At 30.4% G+C, this 23,338-nt stretch overlaps 1 protein-coding gene across 1 annotated transcript in view; it reads right to left on the minus strand.

Moving 5' to 3' along the window:
- LOC118070440 (nicotinic acetylcholine receptor alpha4) overlaps window positions 1-23,338 on the minus strand; it is a 207,036-nt gene that overhangs the window by 134,884 nt on the left and 48,814 nt on the right. The window contains exons 3-4 of the mRNA XM_035089039.1: window positions 18,224-18,268; window positions 6,886-6,995 (exon numbers count right to left, since the gene is read on the minus strand). Coding sequence (XP_034944930.1) covers window positions 6,886-6,995; window positions 18,224-18,268 — 155 coding nt within the window. The remainder of the gene's footprint in view (window positions 1-6,885; window positions 6,996-18,223; window positions 18,269-23,338) is intronic.

Consider the following 23,338-nt stretch of genomic DNA (forward strand, 5'->3'; position numbering starts at 1 on the left):
ATCTACTCTAAATTTCTATTCATTTATTCGTTTTGTAAATCTAATACACTGATAGAAGAATTTATTTGCTGGGACTAAATGAATTCATTAAAATTATTTTTCAGCATTTATTTGATACAAATGAAGATTTATTTGTAGCTAATAAATCTTCTTTGCTCAACTGTCTAATATTATTATATTTATAAAACCATTGGAAATTCACACGAAATTAAATGGTTATCATGTAATTGCTTGTCGAGCTATTGTTTAACAGAAGAAATTAATTTTAATCATTACGAAATCGTTGTTTTTTATTTAAAAATTTTCAATAAATAAAAGTTATTTCATAACATAACCTAACATTTGATTATGCTTTACCGTCATTCTACCTTACCATCGAGCCCAATCATAGTATTTATATAAGAAATAAATATTTGTTTGCAGCTAACAAATCATACATTGAGCCAAATAAATCTACTCTAATAAATAATTTCTTAACTGTTAACAAATGTTCATTCGATTCCTCTTTCAAATAACATATTTATTAGCTGCTAATGAATTATGTTAGATACAAAGAAATACTTCTATCAGTGTATAAATGAAACTTCTGCAAAAATCAACTCCTAATTTTTTAGGAGAATCGAGTTTTCTGTTTGTTATAGTTTTACATTTGAAAAAATAGCATTATTATAATTTTAATTTGTTTTTTTCGGTTGTATGTTACCGTTGATTACTTTTATAGGTATTTAACCAAATATGATGTAATTCGCTAAGTTACAATTGATTTTGTGGTTTAATTGCAGAAAAAAATTTGAAGCTTCTTTTTAACTCGAAAAGCAATTGTAATTTCTCTTTTAAGTCTAGTATCATTAGACGGGTCCTTAAAAATTACACAAAGATTAACATAAAACTAAAATCAGTTCAATCAAATGTTATTCAAAAATTGTTAGATATAAGCAACGAAGTTTATTAGATGACTATTTTCATCAAAACTCGATGGAGTAACGTTAATGAGTTCAAGCTTTGAAATGTGCATGTTGTTTAGTATAAATTATTTATTAGAATTTGAAGTTTTTATATAGAACATAATAGCAATTGTATAATATATATTGGGGAAAATATTTATAGTATGGAACCCTCGATTTATCTTGCGCTTGATCTTTTTTTATCCATATTTTTTTGTCGGTATGATTTTAGAAAATAAATTTTTTACTTCCTAAAAAAGTTCTTGTTGTTTTTCCTGTCAAGAATACTGTAGATTAATTATTCTCATAATTTTTTTTGCATGAAATTTTAAAGAGGATGTATCATTAATAGTATATTGAAAAAGTTGAAAAATGAAGTAGCTGATTTAGCTGAGAGCACCCTTTGGATTAAACAAAAGGAAAAAAAACTATCAGCTATTCCAGTTCTTCTGACTATTTACAGACACGCTAAAGTCTTTCTTTCTCTAATTTTTTTCTGTCACTCTTTATTTTCCTGTCCTTGTATATTTTCAAAGTTACTTTTTTAATGAGACATGAGCTTTTGTCTGTCTGTTTTCTATCTCCATAATAAACGTATGAAAAACCCTAATATACTCATACTAATTTTTGTCATTTTTCACCATTGCGCATTCAAGTAATCTGACTAATATATTTCTTGTTTCCATTTTCATGAGAAAACTCGGGTATATTTTTATACAATCTCTAGACTAAATCGCTTCCGAAATATTAATATCAAATATAAGATCTTTTTTCTCGCTGCAACTGCTGATGTAATTTTTTTTTACTACATACATTTTTTAGAATTTTTTTCTTATTTTGTTTATTTGTTATTTTTTACTTTACTACTGCACCCGGTTTCGCATTGAATATTACGAAATATGAAAGGAGTGAGAATAAGTAGGTAGCAAGTACGTGAGGATTAGTTTGGATAAGCAAGTAGCAGTATATTTTTCATCATCGTCCTTATCCATGATGAGAATGCAAAGATTTGTGGTAAACAGTATATTATAATGAAAATTTTTAACACACCTTAATTATTTCAATTTTTTAATTTTCAACTGTAGTATATTAAAAAAACTTTTCATTCCCTTGCCACAAACTATGTTGAGTATTTAATATGCCATTTTTTTCTGCTACGGAATTTTCTCAACCGTTTCAGAATCTTCCTCCTATTGAATAAACATAACATTAACCATGTTATTTGTAAATTACCCTCATCAAATGTCAATTGAATTAATATCATAATGTTTTAAAGGTTTTTTGTTTACTGAGATGAGAAAATATATTTTCTCATCTCAGTATAACGAAAAATCCTATACAATTTACTATAGTGAATTACTTATTTCATTGTTTTCCTAGTAAGTGATTAAAATAAATGTTGGAATATAAAGTTTTCAAGACATTGAAATAATCAAACTAGGGTCGATATTGTAAGACAGCACAGTTTAGTATTGATATATGTCTAATTTTATTAGTGGTCAGAGTATCACTGAAATTACAAGTAAATTCAATAGAGCCACCGTAGCTTATGTTCGAAAGTGTAAAATGTAATCAGTTGTGGTAAAAAATCACAATACTTATAATTGTCTGCTTCAACACTTCTATTTAAATATTATACTTATTATTGAAAATAATCAATTATTTTTCATACTTAATATGTAAAAAAGAAAATCACAATTTCCATAAAATCAATGAAATAGAAAGAAAAAAGGCTTATATGCAAAGCTTAAATTTTATGTTTTAAAAAAGTATTTTAATTTTTTTTTTTACAAAATTAGTATAGTCTGTTGGAAAAGAAGAATAAGTACACTTTTAAAATCTGCACTGAAGTGAAACATTTGATTAACGATGTTTTACGCATTTTACGATTTTTTTATGCTTTAACTGTGTTAGTTTTTAATAACTGTAACTTTTCTGTAATGAGTTTTTACTGAATTCCTAATGCAATTTTAAGTTTGTATTGATATGAAGCCAAATATGAATTTTACGCAACCAATCACTGATCCATTAAAAAGTTTTTGTCATTTTAAATTCTTTCTGAAAGAAGTACTATGAAATTACTAAATTTTTTGTTAAAAAAAAACAATTATAATTCAAATTTCATAAAAAATAGCTGGTGAAAAGTTTGAGGGAAACTAATAGTTTAAAATTAAATCACTTGTTAAGTGACCATCTAATTAACACTCTTGCGGGAAGCAGTCAAAGTCAATTACTTTGGAAATGTAATGGTTGGTTTTATCGTCGACGACAATGCGATTCTGAAAAAGTATTTAACTTTAAATACATTTAACTGATAAAAAAGTAAATAGAAAGAGCAGAATAGAATATGATGCGTCGAATAACAAACAAAAGCTATCAAAGGTTAATATGAAATTATGTACACATACGCTATGTTTAGACTTTAAAGCCACTCAGCATTTGGGGTATGCTCCTGACAAAGACACGTAGCGTTAATTCTCTGGTTGAACGGAATCTGAGAATGACCTGTTCGACGCTTGGCTGTATTGCAGAGGGATTTCAAACCATTCTACAGTGAGAGAGTTATCCCTTTACTTCTCTGCCCCTTTGTATTAATGTCCATGTCCATGCGAAGTGTGTTCTGTGATTGAAGCACCTGAGATCGAATTGAGGCTACTGTTCTATATGGTAATCTAGTCTAGAATTCCAAGATCGTTGATACTATTCAAGGAATGGAAATACTACAGTCATTTACATTGATTTGTATTGAAAGCAATCTCAACCATTTTCCCCACATTTATTGATCAAATTTTGCAATAGTTGCTCGCAATTATATCTCGTTAAAAAGATAATAAATTTCAGAGAATATCAAATGACATTAATTCATTAATAAGATAGATATTTAAATATTGAAAAGTATAATTAATCAAAACCCTGACCATCAAAAATATGAAAAGATCATTTAATAATTCAAAATTGGAATTTAATTATTTATTTTAATAGAATATTGTGAAATAATTGTATCTCCATCTACACCTTGATAGAAAAACGATCGAATTTGTTGTTAGCAACGCTCCACTGATTTGTTTCTATTAGTTTACGATTGAGACTAATACACATTAGATGACTTTCTTTAATTAATCTTTTTTATGATTTTTAATAAACTTCTGGTTCCTTTTAATCGTTTCTCGTGTCATTATTTTTGACTTTTAATCCTTCTCGCAGTGTCAGTAGAATTAAACATTTGACAAATATTGTGAATTTTTTGAAGTTTGAAAGTTTCGTACAACAAAAATCAAAAGAAATTGCTCAACTGGCAAGCGTCTGTCATCAAATGACAAAGTAACTTAGTTATTCATCGAGGCGTAGCACATACATCGCTTACAAAACCACATGCCCATGAATTTCCGTTCACGGTTGGTAAACGCTGTCTCTGACGAGAAGTCTCATAAATTTTACTTGACTCGCTCGTTCTTATTCGAAGAGAAAACTTAATTTACAAGCGAAATTATGACACCGGAAATTATGAATTCAATCCAATTCACTGACGTAAATATTTTCCAGTCCCCAGCAAATATTAAACAATATCACGAATACAAATATTACCGAATTCTACACGAAAATTAAATAAAAAATTAGTAAATAAACTATAGCTAAGTGATATACACTTTATTTCACTAGCTTGGGACTAGGAGTTGAGATGCTCATATTCAAGTTATCTCATGACTCTCACACTTCCATGTAAAAGCTTTCTCAAACATGTGTAAATTTAAGTGACTTACACATGAAATTTATTCGCAGCGGTTATTTACTAATTCAGCCCTATAAAGAATCTTAAGTTTCTGTTTTTTATGTCTTACAGAATTTTCCAATCTTAATATTGAATCCAAAGAATCGGTTTTTCTCAGTAGTACGAACAAAATAAAAAGTAATCCGTAACAGTAAATCCAATTATCAGCATTTTCAAAGTATCATAATCATTTAATTATTTTAAAAAACTAGAAAAGTATACCAAATTATCTTGAGCAAATTTTTTTTTCCCGTATTTCATTTCTTTTTAAATAAAAAACTACGGTGAAATAATGATAGGGGTTGAATACAATACTAAAAAGAGTCTCTTTGTTTTCCTTTTTACGTCTATTGATCAATAGTGATGGAAAGTAATAAATCTTCTCGGTATTGTTATTCAACAAGGAATAGTAAAGATCGTACGTGCTAGAAAAGGGTCGGTTGATCAGAAACAAGTCATGGGACTGATGGGACCACGAAGAAATCGAGTCAAGACTTAAGTGAAGAATAGAAATGACTTGACAGGTTTGTGAGAAAAGTATGGGGATTGAAGATACAATGAATGAAACTCAAGACAAAAAACTTGGATCCACCAAGGAACAAGAGACGAGTAACATTATTCTCTTGTCTCGACGGTGAAATAGCACAATGTCCACCCGGAAGAGACGCTGTTGAGTAGTTCGGAAAGACGATAAATTGTGTAAAAGATGGCTGTGATATCTGCTAAAACAAATTTGTTAAATCTGGATCTCTCTTGAAGTCTAATTGGAAATTTAACCTTTTTTATTTCAGAGAAACGATTTAACAAGAGAGAATTAATGAAACTACATATCATGAACAAAAAAGGTGGGAGATAACGAATTTACAAATATTGTGAATTCACAAAATTTATGCGTGAACGAGCACTAAACATATCACCATTTTATATTTCTCTCATCATTTTTGTTTATTATAGTTTTATTCACAATGTTGCTAACCTTTATGGAAGTACAAAATAGATAAGAACATCTACACCAGAGTAAAATTGAATTATTTTAGATGCATTTGCCATCAGAAAAGACAAGTTTTAATTGAAAAAATTTCCGTAAATGTGTTCTATAACTCAAAAAAATAAGTACTTTTACAATATATAATGAAAAAAGTTTGCAAAAACCTTATTGTGAGAATAAATTAATTATCCGCAGGTCAGAATTGATTAGGTCGCAATATATTTGTATGAGAAATTTTTAGTACAAACAATAATGCCACTCAGACATGTTACATGTTAATTAGTACATTTTTCCTTTCAGGTATAATTTCAAATTCTCATTAGATGAGTAATAAAAATAATTGATAAACTTTCAGTGTACAGGTATTATGACCTTTCTTTCAATATTTCAGTAAAATATTTGAAAGTAGCATTGGACAAAAGAAATTAATCCAGAAATTTATTTGAAAGAGGCGTAGTCATATATATTATTTAAAGTAATTTATATGTCTTGTTTTTAAATTGGAATCAGCATAAAATACTCGCCGCAGCGCCCGTATATCATGCGACATGAATAGTAATTATCTATTTCGACTATAGAATTAAATAACATTATGATTGATAACGAATAAAAAAAAATTTTTCTTCACAGAAAAAAAAGTAGATTAATTTCTATATTTATAATGATATTTGTTATATTAAAATAATAAGAAACTCACACAAATACAATGGAAACTTCCAGACAAAATATTTCAATCGTAAATGCCATCTTTAGCTAAAAAGATGGGTAAAAGATGAATACAATGGTTGTCGTGTCCTTCTTGTATAGATTTTTTTATAACTTTTCGAAGCGAAATATGCCATTCTTCATTTATATACATTAAAAAAGTTTCTTGACACTTCGCATTACGACTTTAACATTCCGAAGTATTGGTTATATGTTACAACACAATTGACAGATGATTTATTCAAAAAATAAATAAATAAAAAATCAGCAAACTCGTTTCAAAGTACATAAATTTGTAAATTTTAGTTCAATCAATTATTCGATACAAGTGAATTGAAACGAGTTTACAGATAAAAATGATGATTTGGCAACATGCATTGCATCTACGTTATTTTATAAACTTATATACGTTTACGCAACCAACGATGATAGAGCATGATATAAAACTGAAAAATAATAGAATTCAGGTTGTAACTCACTTGTTGTAGAGAACTATGTCAGGTCGCCAAATGTGATCGGATGGTACATGTAACATGTGTACACCCCCATATTCCTTCGGCTCCCATCGCAGTTTGTAGTCGTACCATGACTTGAAACAGCCAATAAAAAAGAAAAATATAAACAGATTATTGAGACGTTAAATTAACAGGCAATTTTTTTATCATCACTTTATTGCAATGCTTTAGAATATCGCAATAAAAATATATTCACAAGCATGCTATGATATAAAATAACTGAAGCATAACTAGGGTATGAATTCAAAGATTTTATAACCAGCAAACGCTGTCAAGTGCACACAGAGATGAAAAGCAAGCAGAGCGATAAAAATACAAGTCTGCTTGTCTATCTAGCTTCTGGAATATTTCTCTTCTCTACCATGGTCTGCTGAAGGGTCGCGACAAAATTTAAGAAGTCTGGTTTCAACTATGCAAGTACATGGAACTACTTGTCCGTGATACAACTTATATAACGTACACGTCAGGTGTATCTGCATCTTGCAAGTTATATGCTGTGAGATACTTAAGTTTAAATAAGAGATAGAAAACATGGTGACACTGCAAGGAGAGATAAAATAAATGGAGACGTGCAGTGTATCTGTAAAAATTATGTAGGTTACAAATATTTCAAGAATTCATAGACTTCTAAATAAAAAACATATACAAAGTTTCTGTATAACAGTGTCACAACGAGAAGTTTCAACAATTCTTTCAGCAATGGGATATGGATAAGTTTGTGTTTAGAAATTGGAATAAGCTGTTTTTCTGTTATTGAATCTACCATTGATTAACTTGGTAAATAATTTCTAAAAACGGTGTCTTATATGTTTAGCTGACGTATCAGAAAGTATAAATTTTCGATTTAATCTTCAATGAAATATAGATTTCTCAGAATGTTTAGAGGCAAAAATAATATCAAAAACTTTATCGCAGTAAAAAGTTTTAAATTCAAACTTTATGAATTCTTTTCATCATTAACATTGAATGCTTCAAGAAAGCAAAAAGTATTATTAGTTTTTACAAGCATATTATCTTTATCATATATCTTCTTATTTTTTAATTTACATGAACACATGACATTAGCTAATAATTGAAATGTATATTGTTGAAAAAATTTCAATTATTCAACCATCGACGCACACTTTGTGTACTCAATATGTTTTAGTATGATATAAAAGAGCTGTACCGATATTAGCTTCCGTTATCGGACAATGGCTATATGTAGTTAAAGCCACATAAAAGCAAACTTCAAAATCCTTAAATTTACCTCGAAATTCGCTTACTAAAACCTTAACATAAGTTAGACAAACTTTCTATGGCTTCAACACTGTTCTTGATTTCATTTCTACTAAACGGAAACAAGTAGTACGAAACAAATTTATTCAGACAACTCACGTTAAAAATTTCTATAAAAAATAATAATTTTCAACCTAGTTTACGTAAAATGATGATTCATTGTTTGAAGAATGTTAGATGGTCATACGAAAAAAATATTAGCCATGTGACGGCTAATAAAATTTTATAAAATTTTGAGTTTGTTCCATAAGATAAAAATTTACTGCAAAGAATGTTAGATGAACACTTCAGTGAGCAAGATGATAACCATTTCATCAAGTTTATTTAACTTGTCTCTTTCATGAGCTCTTACTTTCTGTTAAGAGTGCAGTTTGGGGTGAAAAAAATTTATACGAGATCTACACAGTTCTAGAAAATTTATTTGATGATGATCACGTGATAACGCAATTATTATATGGAAGTCAATTAAACTAATTAAGTATATTATTTTAAATAAGTAGAAAAATAAAATAATTCGATATATTTTTCAATGAGAATTAAACAAATAAAAGAATTCAGAGAGAAGTATCTTCATTAGAATTTACAAGTGTAATTAAAACAGATTTCAAATAAATGGCTGAAAAGTTACTTGACATTCATCAATAAAAAAATTTCTAACACTCAGTTTTGATAGGGTAAAAAAAATCGAAACGAAGTGGAGGAATCAGAAGATTCGTCGTAAAGTACATTCAACAAGATTTGTTCATCACTAACGATTGAAAAAAACAGAAAATGGTATACAGTGAGTCTGGGTGGCGCCTATCTTTCTTTCTTTGTGTTAGTAAGTCTGGAGAATGAAGTTGAAATTTATGTGTTTGTCGGTGTGATGCAGACCTATGGTAAAAGCGTAGAACGTGCGGCGTCGCGATTGAGGACGTAGGTGCATCTACCTCTTTATCCGCTTTCCCAACCGTACATACCCAGTGATCTAGGCCGATGATATCTCTGGCGCTACTACTCGTTCATTCCTCTTTGTATGCGAGCCAAGTGCCAAGTAAAACCCGAAATCTCTTAAGATAAAACTTAAACTAGAATGAGTATAACAAGAATTTTCTTTACCGTAGAAACATCGTAATAGTGACCAAAGTGTTTAGGTACGCCCAGTAAAATTTAATAGATATATCTCTAAATATATACCAACTATACATATACAATTATATTAAAACCTGTTCCGACATAACCCGATATGAGGAAATAATTTTCAAGAGATTTTTTATCTGAATATTAACTAAAAGCTTCAATTAGAAAAATCTAAAAGTAAACCGAAAATTGACTGCACCTAAATTGCGGACGAGGCCCAAAAATAGTGTAATAAAATGTCTCAGTTGCGGACGGGGTCTTGACCATGGTAATCTCAATTGCAGACGGGGTCAATTATAAAATAGTCAGGTACCAAAACAGAGTAAGGAATTAGCCCCGCCTACAAAAAAATATGTCCCACCCTACAGATAAATATAACGCAAATTTGCATCCGAAAAATAAGATGGTTCTACAAAATTGTAGAAATTGGCAAATTGATTCTGCTCTTAAACACTTTGGGCGGGGGGGGGGTGTATCACAGGAAGTGAGACGTTTCTACAAAATTGTAAAAATTGGCAAGTAATCTTCGAACCAATAAGCATTACTTATTTACCTACTTCTCCCTATTTTTAGATTTTTGTACTTAGTAGGCGACGATTACATTTAAGACAATGATCACAACCTGGATGGACCCTGTCCGCAAATGAGAAACAGCGCGAAAATTTAGTGGAAGTTACCCAATTTGAGGTAAAAAACGGCATTTAAAAACCAAAATTTGATCAAGTTTTTTTAAGAATTCTGTTTAAGTTCAAATTAAGTGATTTATATTAAAATAATGACTCACCCTAAGTTTATCTATAATTGGAAAAAATTTTTATCTACTAATAGTAATAACTTATTATCAATAGTAATATCGATATAAATAGAGTTCCAATTGAGAACTTGGGGGTTTTTGCAGAATTTATTTGTTCCGTCTGATTTTACGGGAAAAATCATAAAAAAATCATTAGTCAAAATATTTTTAACTTCCCATTAGGAAGTTATTGAAATTGGGAAAAGTATTTAAAATACTTTTAAGTCAAACAATAACATTTTCATTTGAAAATTGAGTCGATACTGACTACATATTATTGTTCACAACTAAATATAACTTTTATCAAACATGTATGTTTATAACAATATGAATTTGTTATAAACAATTACTTATGGGAAGTTCGTCGTGTTAGCACAGACAAAGTGTGCTTAGACCTTTTTTTGTTATTTTCTAGTATGCAAAAAAAAAGTTTAAAAATGCACGTTCTGGGTTTTTCTTACCTTCCCTACATAAATAGTTATAAGTAATTTGCATAAGTATTAAGGAACCTATTCAGTGTTTTATTCGTACACAGAAAGAACTTTTTCACTAAATGTACGTGCAAAAAGTGACAAATCACGTTTCAAAATTCAGAAGTAAAAATATTTCTGTTCAACAATGAATTTAAGGTTGTCGTAAGTAATTTTTGAGTTATCTTAAGTAATTCTTTTACTAAGACACCTTTTAAGTATCGAGTTTACTTACAATAACTCATAATGTACTATCGAATAGAAATATTTTTACTGCTAAATTCAAAATGTGCACTTGTCATTTTTGCACTTACATTTAGTAAAAAAATTCTATCTGTGTAGCATAGGTATATGAGGTCATTTTTCAACGAATTACGTCTTTATTTTAATAATGATTTCATTTGTTTACAAACGAAATATCGATGGTTGTCATCGAATTTATGATCCGAATCCTGATATTTATGATGAAAAACGAATACGTATATGCTAAAAATATCAATTATTTGTTAGTATGTAAGTGTTAAAATGGACTTCAGATATATTTTTCCTTTTAATCATATATAATACTATAGTTTATTGTATTCATTGTAATTTCAGAACAGATAAATAATTGAAAATTATGAAAATATTCAAACTACAAACATTACTTATTATTGAAATTTAATATGAAGCTTTTGAAAAATTATACACCTGTGTCTATTTATATTAATATAATAGTAGTGTTGTAAATGAGTTAATAGCTGAACAGGCTAAGGCCCTGGTCTACGATGCCTATAAGTTAGCGATCGTAGCAACTTCAAATACGTTTAATAATTAGTAGTATTTCAACAATATGAAAGTAGGAAAAAAAAAATAATCAAACAAATTTTTTTATTTAAACGTGGGCCTAATGTGGTATTCCACACGGAGAAAAATAGAGGAGTACTCTTTACTCTACGGAGGAAGTAAAATTTTTCTAATATTTCGTACTTCGTTTCTAGTAAGATTTACTACTGAATATTCATTAAATCTCCACGTTTCAAGATATTTGCAAGCATACTGACATATTTTTAGAATGATGTATGTATGTATGTATGTATGTATGTATGTATGTACGGACGTCAGCATTTTTGTCGTTTTCGATATCTTAAGAACGGATCAAGATATCAACTTCAACCAAAATTAATTCGAAAGATATTATTATAAAAAACATCTGAAAGAAATTTGAACGAATTCGATTTTTTTTTGTAACAAAATAACTAATAAATAATGAAAAGATTAGCTATTTAAAATGCTATTAAGCCAAACAATTTCATTTGAAAATTAAGTCGATATTGACTAGACATTATTATAACAATATGAATTTGTTATAAACAATTAAAAATTGTATCTATCGATTAACTGATGCGTATATCACATGGATTTGGATGGTTCCAACAAAATAATATGATTTTTGATGAGATATGACTTCTAACAATTACGCATTGCATATAACAATACGAATTTGTTATAAACAATCATAAATTATATGTATTGAATAAGTAATGTGTATATCACATGTCTTTGGATGTTTTTAACAAACATTGATTATTACTATTTAAATTTGTTATAAACAATTACTAACGGGAAGTTCGTCGTGTTAACACAAAGTGTGCTCAGACCTATTTTTATTGATGCTTTAGTAGCAATAAAATTGATTACCAGAGTGGAATTTAAAGTTTAAATGTTGAACGAAAAAAAAATGGATTTTTAATTTTTTTTATCGTCATCAGATGATGATTTTAACGTAGACTTTTTCTTTCTCTTCAATACAAGGGGATATATAAAAAAATTATTAATGTGATTCATTCATATAGTGATGAACAGGTAAGTAAATTTAAAAGCCATTGACTTCAAGTAAATTGATACTTACCGTATTTCATGAACAATTAACTGATTAAAATTAGTACACCCAGAAAATAGTATGAATGTAAGCATTATAATGGATGTCATTATTCAACTATTACAAGATGATACATTATCATAAAACTATCAATGTTAAATCAGTTTCAAAAGAATTTCCGATTGCAAAGGGAGGTTTGCTACAAGTTAATAGAATTATCTGAAACAAGCAATTTTTATCCAAATCATGAAGGTGATGAGTCGAAATCTGCAGAAATATATATTTTGGCATTTCTTTGGTATGCATTAAGGGTTTTGTCAAAATAAATATAAACTTTGCAATGAAGAATTTATAGCTAAATTTAATTAATTTCTGAGGTACGATAGTAACAAAAGTACATTGCGTAGTACTCCAAAAAAAATTCATCAATATCAACGTTATTCAATTTGAATAATCGAGTAATGAAATTTATTTTTTATCTCGCACCATCTATTATTCGATTCCCCATGATTTTTATTTATTTAAAAGTAAGTTGTTTTCTTGTTATTAACATTATTTATTAGAATAATTGTTAATACTTTATTTTATTTTTCAGCAAAAATGAATAATTTGGTTCAGGAGTCGTTCAAATTTCGTAGAAACGACAAATTTGATTTTCAGAAGAGTGGATGAGATGATGCCCAGTTTACAACGCAATTACCATAATATCATCCGTAGTCTTCAAGGCGATCCTGAGGATCCTCGCCTGCTCGTCATTAACTAGTTACAGCTATTAGTTAGTTATAGTTATATTCGTTGCAGCGATGCCTCCCGAGGAGCTGCAATAACACGTTTTACTTTAACTCCAATTTTAAAATATCAGTGCTCTGCAGTGGTCTGGGTGCAACCCGAAAGGTCCACACGACCAACTTCCCAGTGGAAAAAATGAAAAAACAATTCGAATAGAACCCGTTTCCAGTCTTTATAACAAATGGAATTGTTATAAACAAAATCAGTGTGTTTTTATTCATTTGATATGGTTAGTTACTTCATTTCAGTAAAAGGAAAAATTGTGCGTTAGAAGAATTCGAATATACCTCATAGATCCTTTTTTTCATTATTTACAACAAATTTCGTTGTTATACACGAACAATGTATGTTTTCATCTATGTCATACGGTTGGTAACATTTTTTTAGTAAAAGAAAAAATTATGCGTTAAAAGTACTCATATATATAGAAAGGGTCCCTATTTTTATTGTTTATAACAATTTAAAACTTATTATTTAAATATCACTATGATCAATAATCACTTGTTAGTAACAATATTCAATTGGTATGAACACAATTCTATATTATTGACAATTAGTATTGACTGTTATAGCGTCTTTAATGCTGTTTTCTCAATCCTGACACGAGTTTAAAATTCTTTCATTGCTGATTTTGTTTTTTAAAATTTTTTTTTCCGATGAAATATTGTCACCATATTTTCATGCAAGTATTTTAATCATTTAGTATTTATATTTTTTTAAAGATTTTGAAATTTTGTCTAAAAAATGGTATAATTTATAAATTGAGAAATTCAGGTCATTTTACATTTTTGCTAGTTTTTTGGTTCTGCAAAAAAAATGGCTGGACCGATTTTGCTGAAAATCTTATCAATTCTAAGTTACATAATTACGCGTCGAATGCAGTTGGTTCCACGTCGATAACATTTTTTGTTCTCGAGATAATCGAGGCGAAAAATAATTCCGAACGCACACACGCACATACGCACACACGCACATACGCACACACGCACATACGCACACACGCACATACGCACACACACAGACGTCCACTGGAAAACGATCGTTTTCGACTCTGGGGACCTTAAAACGTGGAGATATGTCAAAATTAGCGATTCGCAAAATCGGACCCATTACTATAACTTCCCACTGGGAAGTTAAAAATAAAATTTGAAAATGCTAAAGGCATAATCGTGGTTCCTAATTGAAGATTCTAGGCTTGGTATTCTAACTTTATGAAAATTTTAGAATTGAAGCCGATCGTTTTTCAACCAGACATTAACTTAATTCATTTTGTTGACGGAGATCCTCATACACTATGAAGGACAATATGGAGTACCTCTAAAAAACAGTGGGAGTTTTAGAAAGATAATAATCTTCAGATTTATGACTGCAACTTCATAAATATCTTAAAGTTTTTAGCAAAGCAGTTCAATAACGGCATCGGATACAGATCAGTAAACAGTTATAGAATAGCGTTATTACTTTTTTAAGTTTATAAGTAGAAGAAAACTCGTTGATAAAACGATTTCGCAAAGAGGTGACTAGTCGTCGCCTACCGAAACCAAGATATACTGATACTTGGGACCCAAAAACAGTTCTAAATATCTTGAATAGATGGCCAGAAAACAAAGATTTAACTCTAAAACAATTGTCGCTAAAATTAGCTGTTTTATTGGCCTCAACAACAGCACATAGATTGCAAACGTTCGTGCTAATTTAAATTTTAGACACTCTAAAACGAAAAGACCACATAGGGATAAAAATTTCATCGAAAATTAAGACGTCAGGTCCCCGAAGAGTGGATGAAAGTCCTAACACAAACAATGAGTCGATGAATATAAGAAATGCTGGAGATCAGTGGAGTTGATATTACTATACTTACAGAATATAGTACACGGCATTTAGCTACTTCTATAAAACGACATGGTATTAGCTGAAATTTAATCAAAAAGATGACTGGCTGAACTTAACAGACTATGACGTTCGTGAAATTTTAGAATTTAAATGTTATAGAAGATAAAACTTCTTTTGCTAAATCGATGTTAGTAGGATCTGAAAAACCAAAATAAAGATAGGCAAATGGAAATCAAAGGGTTTAATTTTCTTATGAAAAAAATATTATGTATATATATCTATCGAAATATATGAAATTGCCATATCTTATTTAATAAGACGATAGCTGAACGAGTAAAGACAGCGATTTAGATTTTGTAAAGTAGTGGTCGTTGGTTCTAATCTCCATGTGCAGGCAAGAAATCGTTGGCGATTCAATCGTGTTTAGACATTCTGTTATTTAGCGGCTGACGCGAATTCAATTTATTGATAATTATCATGATAAATACGGTGACCCATTGGAGCCGTAACGTTGCAAAGTAATTAATAATTTTTGAATCCCGACATATCTCAAGATTGAGGGAGTAGTTAGCCAGCGGACGGCGTTCCAGAGTGTTGTATGAGTGACTTGGACTTCTTTCAAGTCTTTGGGCGCGTTGCGTTGACAGTAAATTACGATTTAAGTAAATTGAATATGCTGAATGTATGAAACTGATTATTTGAGCAGAGTTCGAGTGATCACCAGTGGTGACACACCCCACGAAGTCTCACGCTTTATCTTTTATTTGATTATAAAAGCTAGCCAGTTCAGTATTTAATAAATTGTTCAAGGTTATTTATTTTAATTATAACTTTATTTTTTTGGTAGGTAGAACCTGATTGTCCTCCTACCTAGCGCCCGGATGTATTATGAATTTTCTCAACATTAATTCGGTTTTGTTGCCGTTACATAAAATATAGCAATGTAATTGAATATTAATTTTTCATTAACGATAGACAGTGTCGAGGCACAACAGTCGACGCAGATTGAGAACCACTCTCCGTCTATCGTTACAAATTATTCAAGCATTTTTTATTTTTAATTAAAAGAATAATTATAATAAGGGCTTGGCCAGGATGCCTTAATCAGGTCCATGAAAGGTAGCCTCATGTGAACGGGACTATTTGAGGCGTTACATTTAGGATCCGGAACTGATCAGATTTGTTATTCTCGAAATAATTGAGACGAAAAAGAATTCCAAATGCACATGCGTACACAGACGACCACTCAGAAACTGTTATATTCAAGAATCTTATTATACCACAATAACAAAATAAGTAATCGAATGTTATGTAAGATAAGCTTTTTATGAGGGATATAAGTATCGATAATGACGCACAATTAAAAAATATGCATATATATAGAGTGTTTTGTAGATTTTTATAATAACTAAATGTTTGGAAACCTAGGGGAATTCGGGACAAAACAGGTTCATGAAACGAGACGAATTTTTTTAAGTTTGGTAATTGAGTGAGGCAAAACAGACCCTGCCAAGCTGTTTTACCTCATGAATTCGTCTTTGTCGAGTTCCCCTACATTTTATAATGACAAAATTACTTTAATTTACATCATAGTCAAAGCTGAACTTGGCACAAATCTTATTACTAGACCTTCTGCTATAACTTGCATCAATGGCAGACGGAAATATGTGAGCAATGTTTACACAAGTAACAACACATCGGTTCATCATTATTCTCAAATCACACGTATATATACCTGAAGAGCTTGCTGAAGGCAACTTGGGGTATACGGTCACGTTATATACGTCTAGACGGAATTGGAATCGAGATAGTGCAATAGCAAAGGGGACATGGGTGACATGGCAGCAATAGAAGTATAGAAGAATGTGTAGATCGGAGTAAAATAGTACGACCTCGGGATACGATGCTTTGTTGTAAAATACATCACTGAAATATTTTGCAGTCACTGCAGCTGAATATTTAAATTCTATATGGAGTCTTATATTTAATTGAATGAATATATTTTTGCTACCCGGATATATTCAATTTGGTACTATAATAAAAACATAAAATTACATATATGTCTTTTAATCTAATTATTTCTTACAGTATTCGTAGATTTGGGATTTTCGTAGCTGTTTTAAACTTTTTAAAGTTTAAAATTAATTTAGGATAAAGAACTTTCTAATAGATCGATATACCAAACATTTTTTAAATGTTGATAGCTGTAAATTTATTCTGAATACTCAAAATAGAAATCAACAAAACTTTTCTGAATTAAATTAATTCAACGATTGATTTATTATCATATTAATTATATTATTATAATATTAATAAAGAAATGCATCGAACTGATAGTTGACATTTTAATCAATGTAACATCATAAGTAATAAAGTTGACGTATGAGATGTTTTTTTTTGCAGTTAAAAACAATATAAAAGAAAAATAAATTTAATCACAGTGAATCATTTTTCATATTGACGTTATGAATGATAAATGATGGAATTTATTTTTATAGTTCTAAAAAAATGTTTCGGTTATTGAAACATTATTGTTATAATAATTTCAATCATGATATTACTTATAGAATCACGATTGATTTAATTACACAAGCAATTGAAGAATATTGTTGCTATAAAATAACAATACGGAAATGTTAAAAATTCAATGTTCATCATTTGAAATGTTTCAACGGAAAGTTTTGAAAGTATCTTCAAATGCAAATCAGTTTGTTAATTGAACTCGGGCTGTTATTCTTTAATTATTTTAGAACTGTGGCTGTGTTGGTTCAATGCTCGTGTCTTTCCTTCAATTTCTCTTTACCAAAGCATTTATCAAGTTGAAGGGATAGCCTTCAGCAACCTGGTTTCTTTGTACGCGAATACATTTACTTTGCAATGTAATCTGCCGTTGCACTCAACAAATAAGGCCTGATTTAATGGTGCGATACAATGTCTATTGTCTTTTCTATTCTTTCTTCTACTCCACATTCTCCATTTGAATGTACAAGCTAACAAATACTCTATTCTAAACCAATGATTTGACTTTTCATCCACGTTGAACACGTTTTCCGGACTAGTTTTTTTGCCATTTTCTACTTGGACAGTTGATTTCACATTTTTCGTTCAATTATTTCAGTGAATGACTATTCAAGTATTAACTAGAGTATTTTTGCTCACCTGTTCTACCCAGAGGTTGGTCGTCATAATTTGATTTTTCAGGTTCTGAAACAAAATTGAAATATTCAATGTACATGATGTAAATAAAATTCCATTTAAATTAATATTAAAATAGCACATAACGAGAAAACAAATAATTGTTTTATACAGAAATATTTTTTGTTCATTTCGTTATAGTGTGAGTATGACGGAAAAAAGACTAGTAATTTTCCAAACTCATCATTGTTAATTTGAAACGGCAGTAACGCAACACAAGTTTTAACGAGTTTGATAGTTCTTTCCGGAAGAGGTCCGTACCACCGGCTGGGAAGTACCTGATGCACGAAATCAGAGGGTGGAACTGAAGTAAAGTATAGAAATATACTCAGAATACATATACACAGAAAAAATATTCTGTTTCTGCAGAAAATCGAAGGTCGGTGCTATGTAGTAGCCGTCATAATTTTTGTAGTGTCTGCAGAAAAAACTTGCAGATGAAATGAATAAGTTTATAAATGTATTAGGTGAAAGATTTATAACAGTTATGTATACATTCACGACTGATCAAGAATAGAAAACTAATAATCGAATAAACCAACTGCTGTTGAAATCAGTTATAACGACATTGAATGTTTGTTAACTTACATGCTCTTCTATTTTTTTCACTATCAATATACGCTATTTACATCTATCTTTTAAATTTTTGGTCAAAAGAAGATCCTTTTCGTTTATCTCTACCTTTGCATCATTTCTTCAACCCGTAAAAGTAAGGATTTAGCTTCAAGTAACTTTATAAAAAAAATAAGAAAAAATTTTAGAATCAGAAATCAGTAGAAGAAACAATGTTTATGATATGAATAATGAGTGCAAGGAGCAAGTGATAAATCAGTGAAATAGAGCAATGAGGATTAAATGAAGTGATATTAATAGTAAATTACAATTATGAATATGATAAATTGTAATGTAGTTAAGTTCATTTAATATTCTTTGTTCTGTTCAATGATTAGTTGCTAAGTACTATCATTATTTTATAATTATTCACAAGCTTTTTATAAGTCAACTTTTCAGAGTAAGTTTTGAATGATAGAGAAAAAAAATTAAAGATGGATGATATATAATATGAGGTTCATCGCACGTATGAATATTGAATTTTTCTTGTGTATTTGTTTTAAAAATATCAACAAATTTTCACTACACAAAAAATAACAATATCTTGAGTCGATTTGACATTGTGCAGTAATTTTACATTGAAATTTTTTGTAGTCATTCATATTTTTGAAGTTATACTTTTTAAGTCATATTCAGAAATTTTACCACAACATGGAATCTGTACGCATCATAAAGGTAGCTATTAAAGAGAATTAAGTGAGTATATAGACGTCTGTGTGTGTGTGTGTACGTATGTTCGATGTGCGTTCGGAATTATTTTTCACCTCGATTACCTTGAGAACAATGATATCGGTGTGGAACTAATTGTATTCGACACATCCCTAGTAGCCAAGATCTGACGTCAGAATTGTCGACACACTTACGTACGTCTGTTTCCTTTGTGCGGCAATATCTGACGATGATTTTACGTTAGGGAACCAAAGGACAGCAACATCCGTAAGTCTGACGACAGTCTGTTTCCGAATGGCTACAAGGGATAATTCCGCGACTTAGATCTAAATAACTTTTCAGCAAAATCAGTCCTGCTATTTTCTATAAAGAATCAAAAAACTGAAAGAAATGGCCAACTAGCTAAATTTTATCATTCTTTTCTCTAGAGTTAGTAGTGTGGACTTTTTGGGTTGCACCCAGACCACTCTAGAGTACTGATATTCCTTTAATTTTTTTATCTCTGTATTTGTATGGATTCTTAATAAGTATATTAATCTCTACACAGAAATTTTTAGTGAAAAATTACCCTTAACTTTGGGTTAACTGCGTGATATCTTCAAAATCTGGGACACTTCATAAGCTACACGTATGCATTATAACAAAACTATCTGGATAAATATTACCAAGCGGGTTTAGTAAAATTTCCCAAAAAAAAAATCTTCAGCCTTACGGATAAATGAAAAAGATGTTGTCTCACTTAATAATTTTTTTTTTAATGGAAGAAGGGGCCTAAAATGTCCCGCCTTCCCCTGCACTGAGCCCCGGGGCCATCGTGCTGGGTCCGTTTGCACAGTAAAGGCGGTCGTCTTATGTCTTAGGCCTGCAGGTTTCCAAGTTGCCTTACTTTCCTTTTGAGCCTTGGAACAGTCCCTATCGATTTCCATGGTGGTGCGAATGAACGTTATTTTTTTGCCTTCGAAGAATCCTCCAGCCCCATGTCCCCCGGTTTCCTCAGCATCAGGTAGGCAAGATCTATAGGTCTGGTGTCAACCTTAAAGGTCGTGCCCCAGTGCCACAAGAAGAGATTTCGCCGGTTACCTCAAGGGTCCTTGTTTCCTCAGCATCAGCTTAAGATAACGAGAGAGAGTGCGAGGAATTTTGGGGTCCATCTGTGCAGAGCCTTTTGCTCAGGTAAGGCTGTATACAATGCGGTGTCACCTGGTTCCCCAAGGGCATCGTATCAGCAATAGTACTTTTCGTACTATTCAGTCATTAGCACGATAGCTTACACACCTTTGACTGCCCTCTGAGAGGCCTCCCCCGCTCATCGTAGTCATAGAAAAGACTATATCTTATAAATGGGTCTTGTCTTGGCCGGGAATTAAACCCGTTACCCATAGTGCACCAGGCTGACACGTTACCACTTAGGCCACGATGTCGGTTATTATTATTTACAATGATTAATGTTCCAAATAGTATTTTCTTTGAAGATTTACTACCTAGAAATTAAATTACAATGCGACAATTATTGATTATTAACTAAAAACAGCACATTTTGAAAGTAATGATATCAAAGTAGGTGGCATTATTATATTACATCTAGAAAATGGGTCTGAATTTTACATTGTTTACTCAATAATAATTGACGAACACGATTTTTTCATTGTACGAAAGATGTTCAATAACGGAGGTTTTGATTTACATTTACAATCATATGAAATTTTATCGCCATTATTTTCGTAAGTTTGTAAAAATAGCAAAGATTTGTATGGTTGTATTATAAGCTACATTGTATGCGCATAAAATAGTTGTAAATACATTGTAAATAGATAACATTATGTATTATATTAAACAGATTATTATATTTTATGAAAATCTCTAAAAATAAGTAATAAAGTAATTATAATGTACTTAAATGTTTATCTTGTCAAAATAGCATCCACTTTTTTTATTAAATACTTGTAAGCTTCAAATAATTTTGTAACATACACAAGATGTATAAAAAAAAAAAATCTTCAAAGAAGAAAATTTTACCGAAGATGACGGCAAAAAATACTTCTGATATCCGTTAAATTTTAAACACAAATGTTGAAGTGAAATTTACTATGAATCGCTTGATAAAATTTACTCAAAAACTGACAGTGAAGTATCATTACCAAACTGCTTGCGTACACATTGTAGTTAATTTTTCACAAAAAATTTTCTCAGTGTAAATTTCCAATTATACTAAAGGAATAAAACTTAACATTTAACATAGCAGTAAACTCAACTTAGTATTTCTACAAACTCTTTAAATGAATTTTACTGTTTTGTAAGTTTTTATTGAAAATTATAAACTAACAACAAAAGTGTTCTTATATTACAAGAAAAAAGATTAAAATATAAAGAACATGATCAATTTTAGTAAAAATATGTAACAAGAAAAATTATGTTCAGATAGAACCATTATCTGATCAGTTTGATGGATTGTCCACTGAGGTTGCTTGAAAAGCAGTCTCATCACTCATGTGGTCACATCTCGAGCAAAAGGATGCGCAGTAGACGTGAAATTAAGGTCGATCTGTTACAGTATACAAATAAGATCGATGAAGGGTTGAAATGCAACTAGGCAACTGCTGATCTGCACCATTTGGGGTCAGTTTAATTGTGAAACGTCAACGATAAGCTCTAGTTCTCACTGTTTATCCCTTCACGTTAACTGTAGCTGCCTACCAGAGAAGGAGCCAATGCTCCCTTGATATACAATCATGTTTGAATTGTATCAGTTGTTCAGGACATTGAACGTGTTACCAAAAAGCAGCAATCCAATTCTTATAAATCAGTCAATCAATCATTGTTATTGATACTTTGAGTTGAGTTTTCAAGTTTTTTATTTTTTATAAGACTATTATGATTCCTAGTGATAAACTATAATAGTCTTAAACGAAATAAAGGGTAGGTTGATGGCGCTGAGAATGAAAGATAACTCGTATTATTTATTGCTACAAAAAAATGAAAAATAGAGAAACCGGTGATAAAGTATCTACTCTCAGAGTGTTATTTATTTTTAACTTAAACGAAAGTTAACTTATGGCAAATACTAAAACATTGTGCCTAATTATGACTAATATAGGTGCTTTTGTAACAAGTGTTGCTTCTGGTCGTTGGCATTGGTTGAGCGACAGGTACGAGTTGCTTGAACAAGGCAATAAAGTTGGTAAAAACAAAAGACAATCCAAAAGAGAAAAAAGATAGAATAGAGGTGATAGGTTCATTTTTATTTTTGTAAAAGGCCAGAGAAATTTACCCTGTCATTGGCTAATTTTATATTAGAACTCGACCTCATTTCCTATTTAGATACATTTACGATTTACAGTAAGACTTTGAATCTACCCTTCGTTCCTAACTTTTTAACTTTCTAATTTGACATTCGTAAGTACTAGATGTATTTTTCCAAACTTTTGTTCGATATAATACGTTCATCAGTGATTCAATCACCTATCTAATCTATTTTTGAACACATGTATAACATTTCCATAAAATCACGATGTAGAGATAAATTATTAGTGGTGTCGATTAAAATTTATGCCATCGAATAGTATGTATTCCTATATGGATATTCGAACAAATGTGACGCTCACATTCTGAGAGAGTTGAGGACAGTATGGAATCGAGAGGTTTATGGAGAGCGATGAGCCACCAGGGGATGCATAATCGAATGATGCCTTTTACACTTGCAGATGAAGCGTGTGCGGCACACTCTAGCCTGATACCTGGTGAGGTCTAAGCCAACCATTGCCGTATGAATTATTCAGCAATTCGTTTCTCTTGCTTTTT

The sequence above is a fragment of the Chelonus insularis genome, unplaced genomic scaffold (assembly GCF_013357705.1).
Source record: "Chelonus insularis isolate UGA/USDA-ARS -01 unplaced genomic scaffold, ASM1335770v1 contig_58_pilon, whole genome shotgun sequence".
NCBI classification, from domain to species: domain Eukaryota; kingdom Metazoa; phylum Arthropoda; class Insecta; order Hymenoptera; family Braconidae; genus Chelonus; species Chelonus insularis.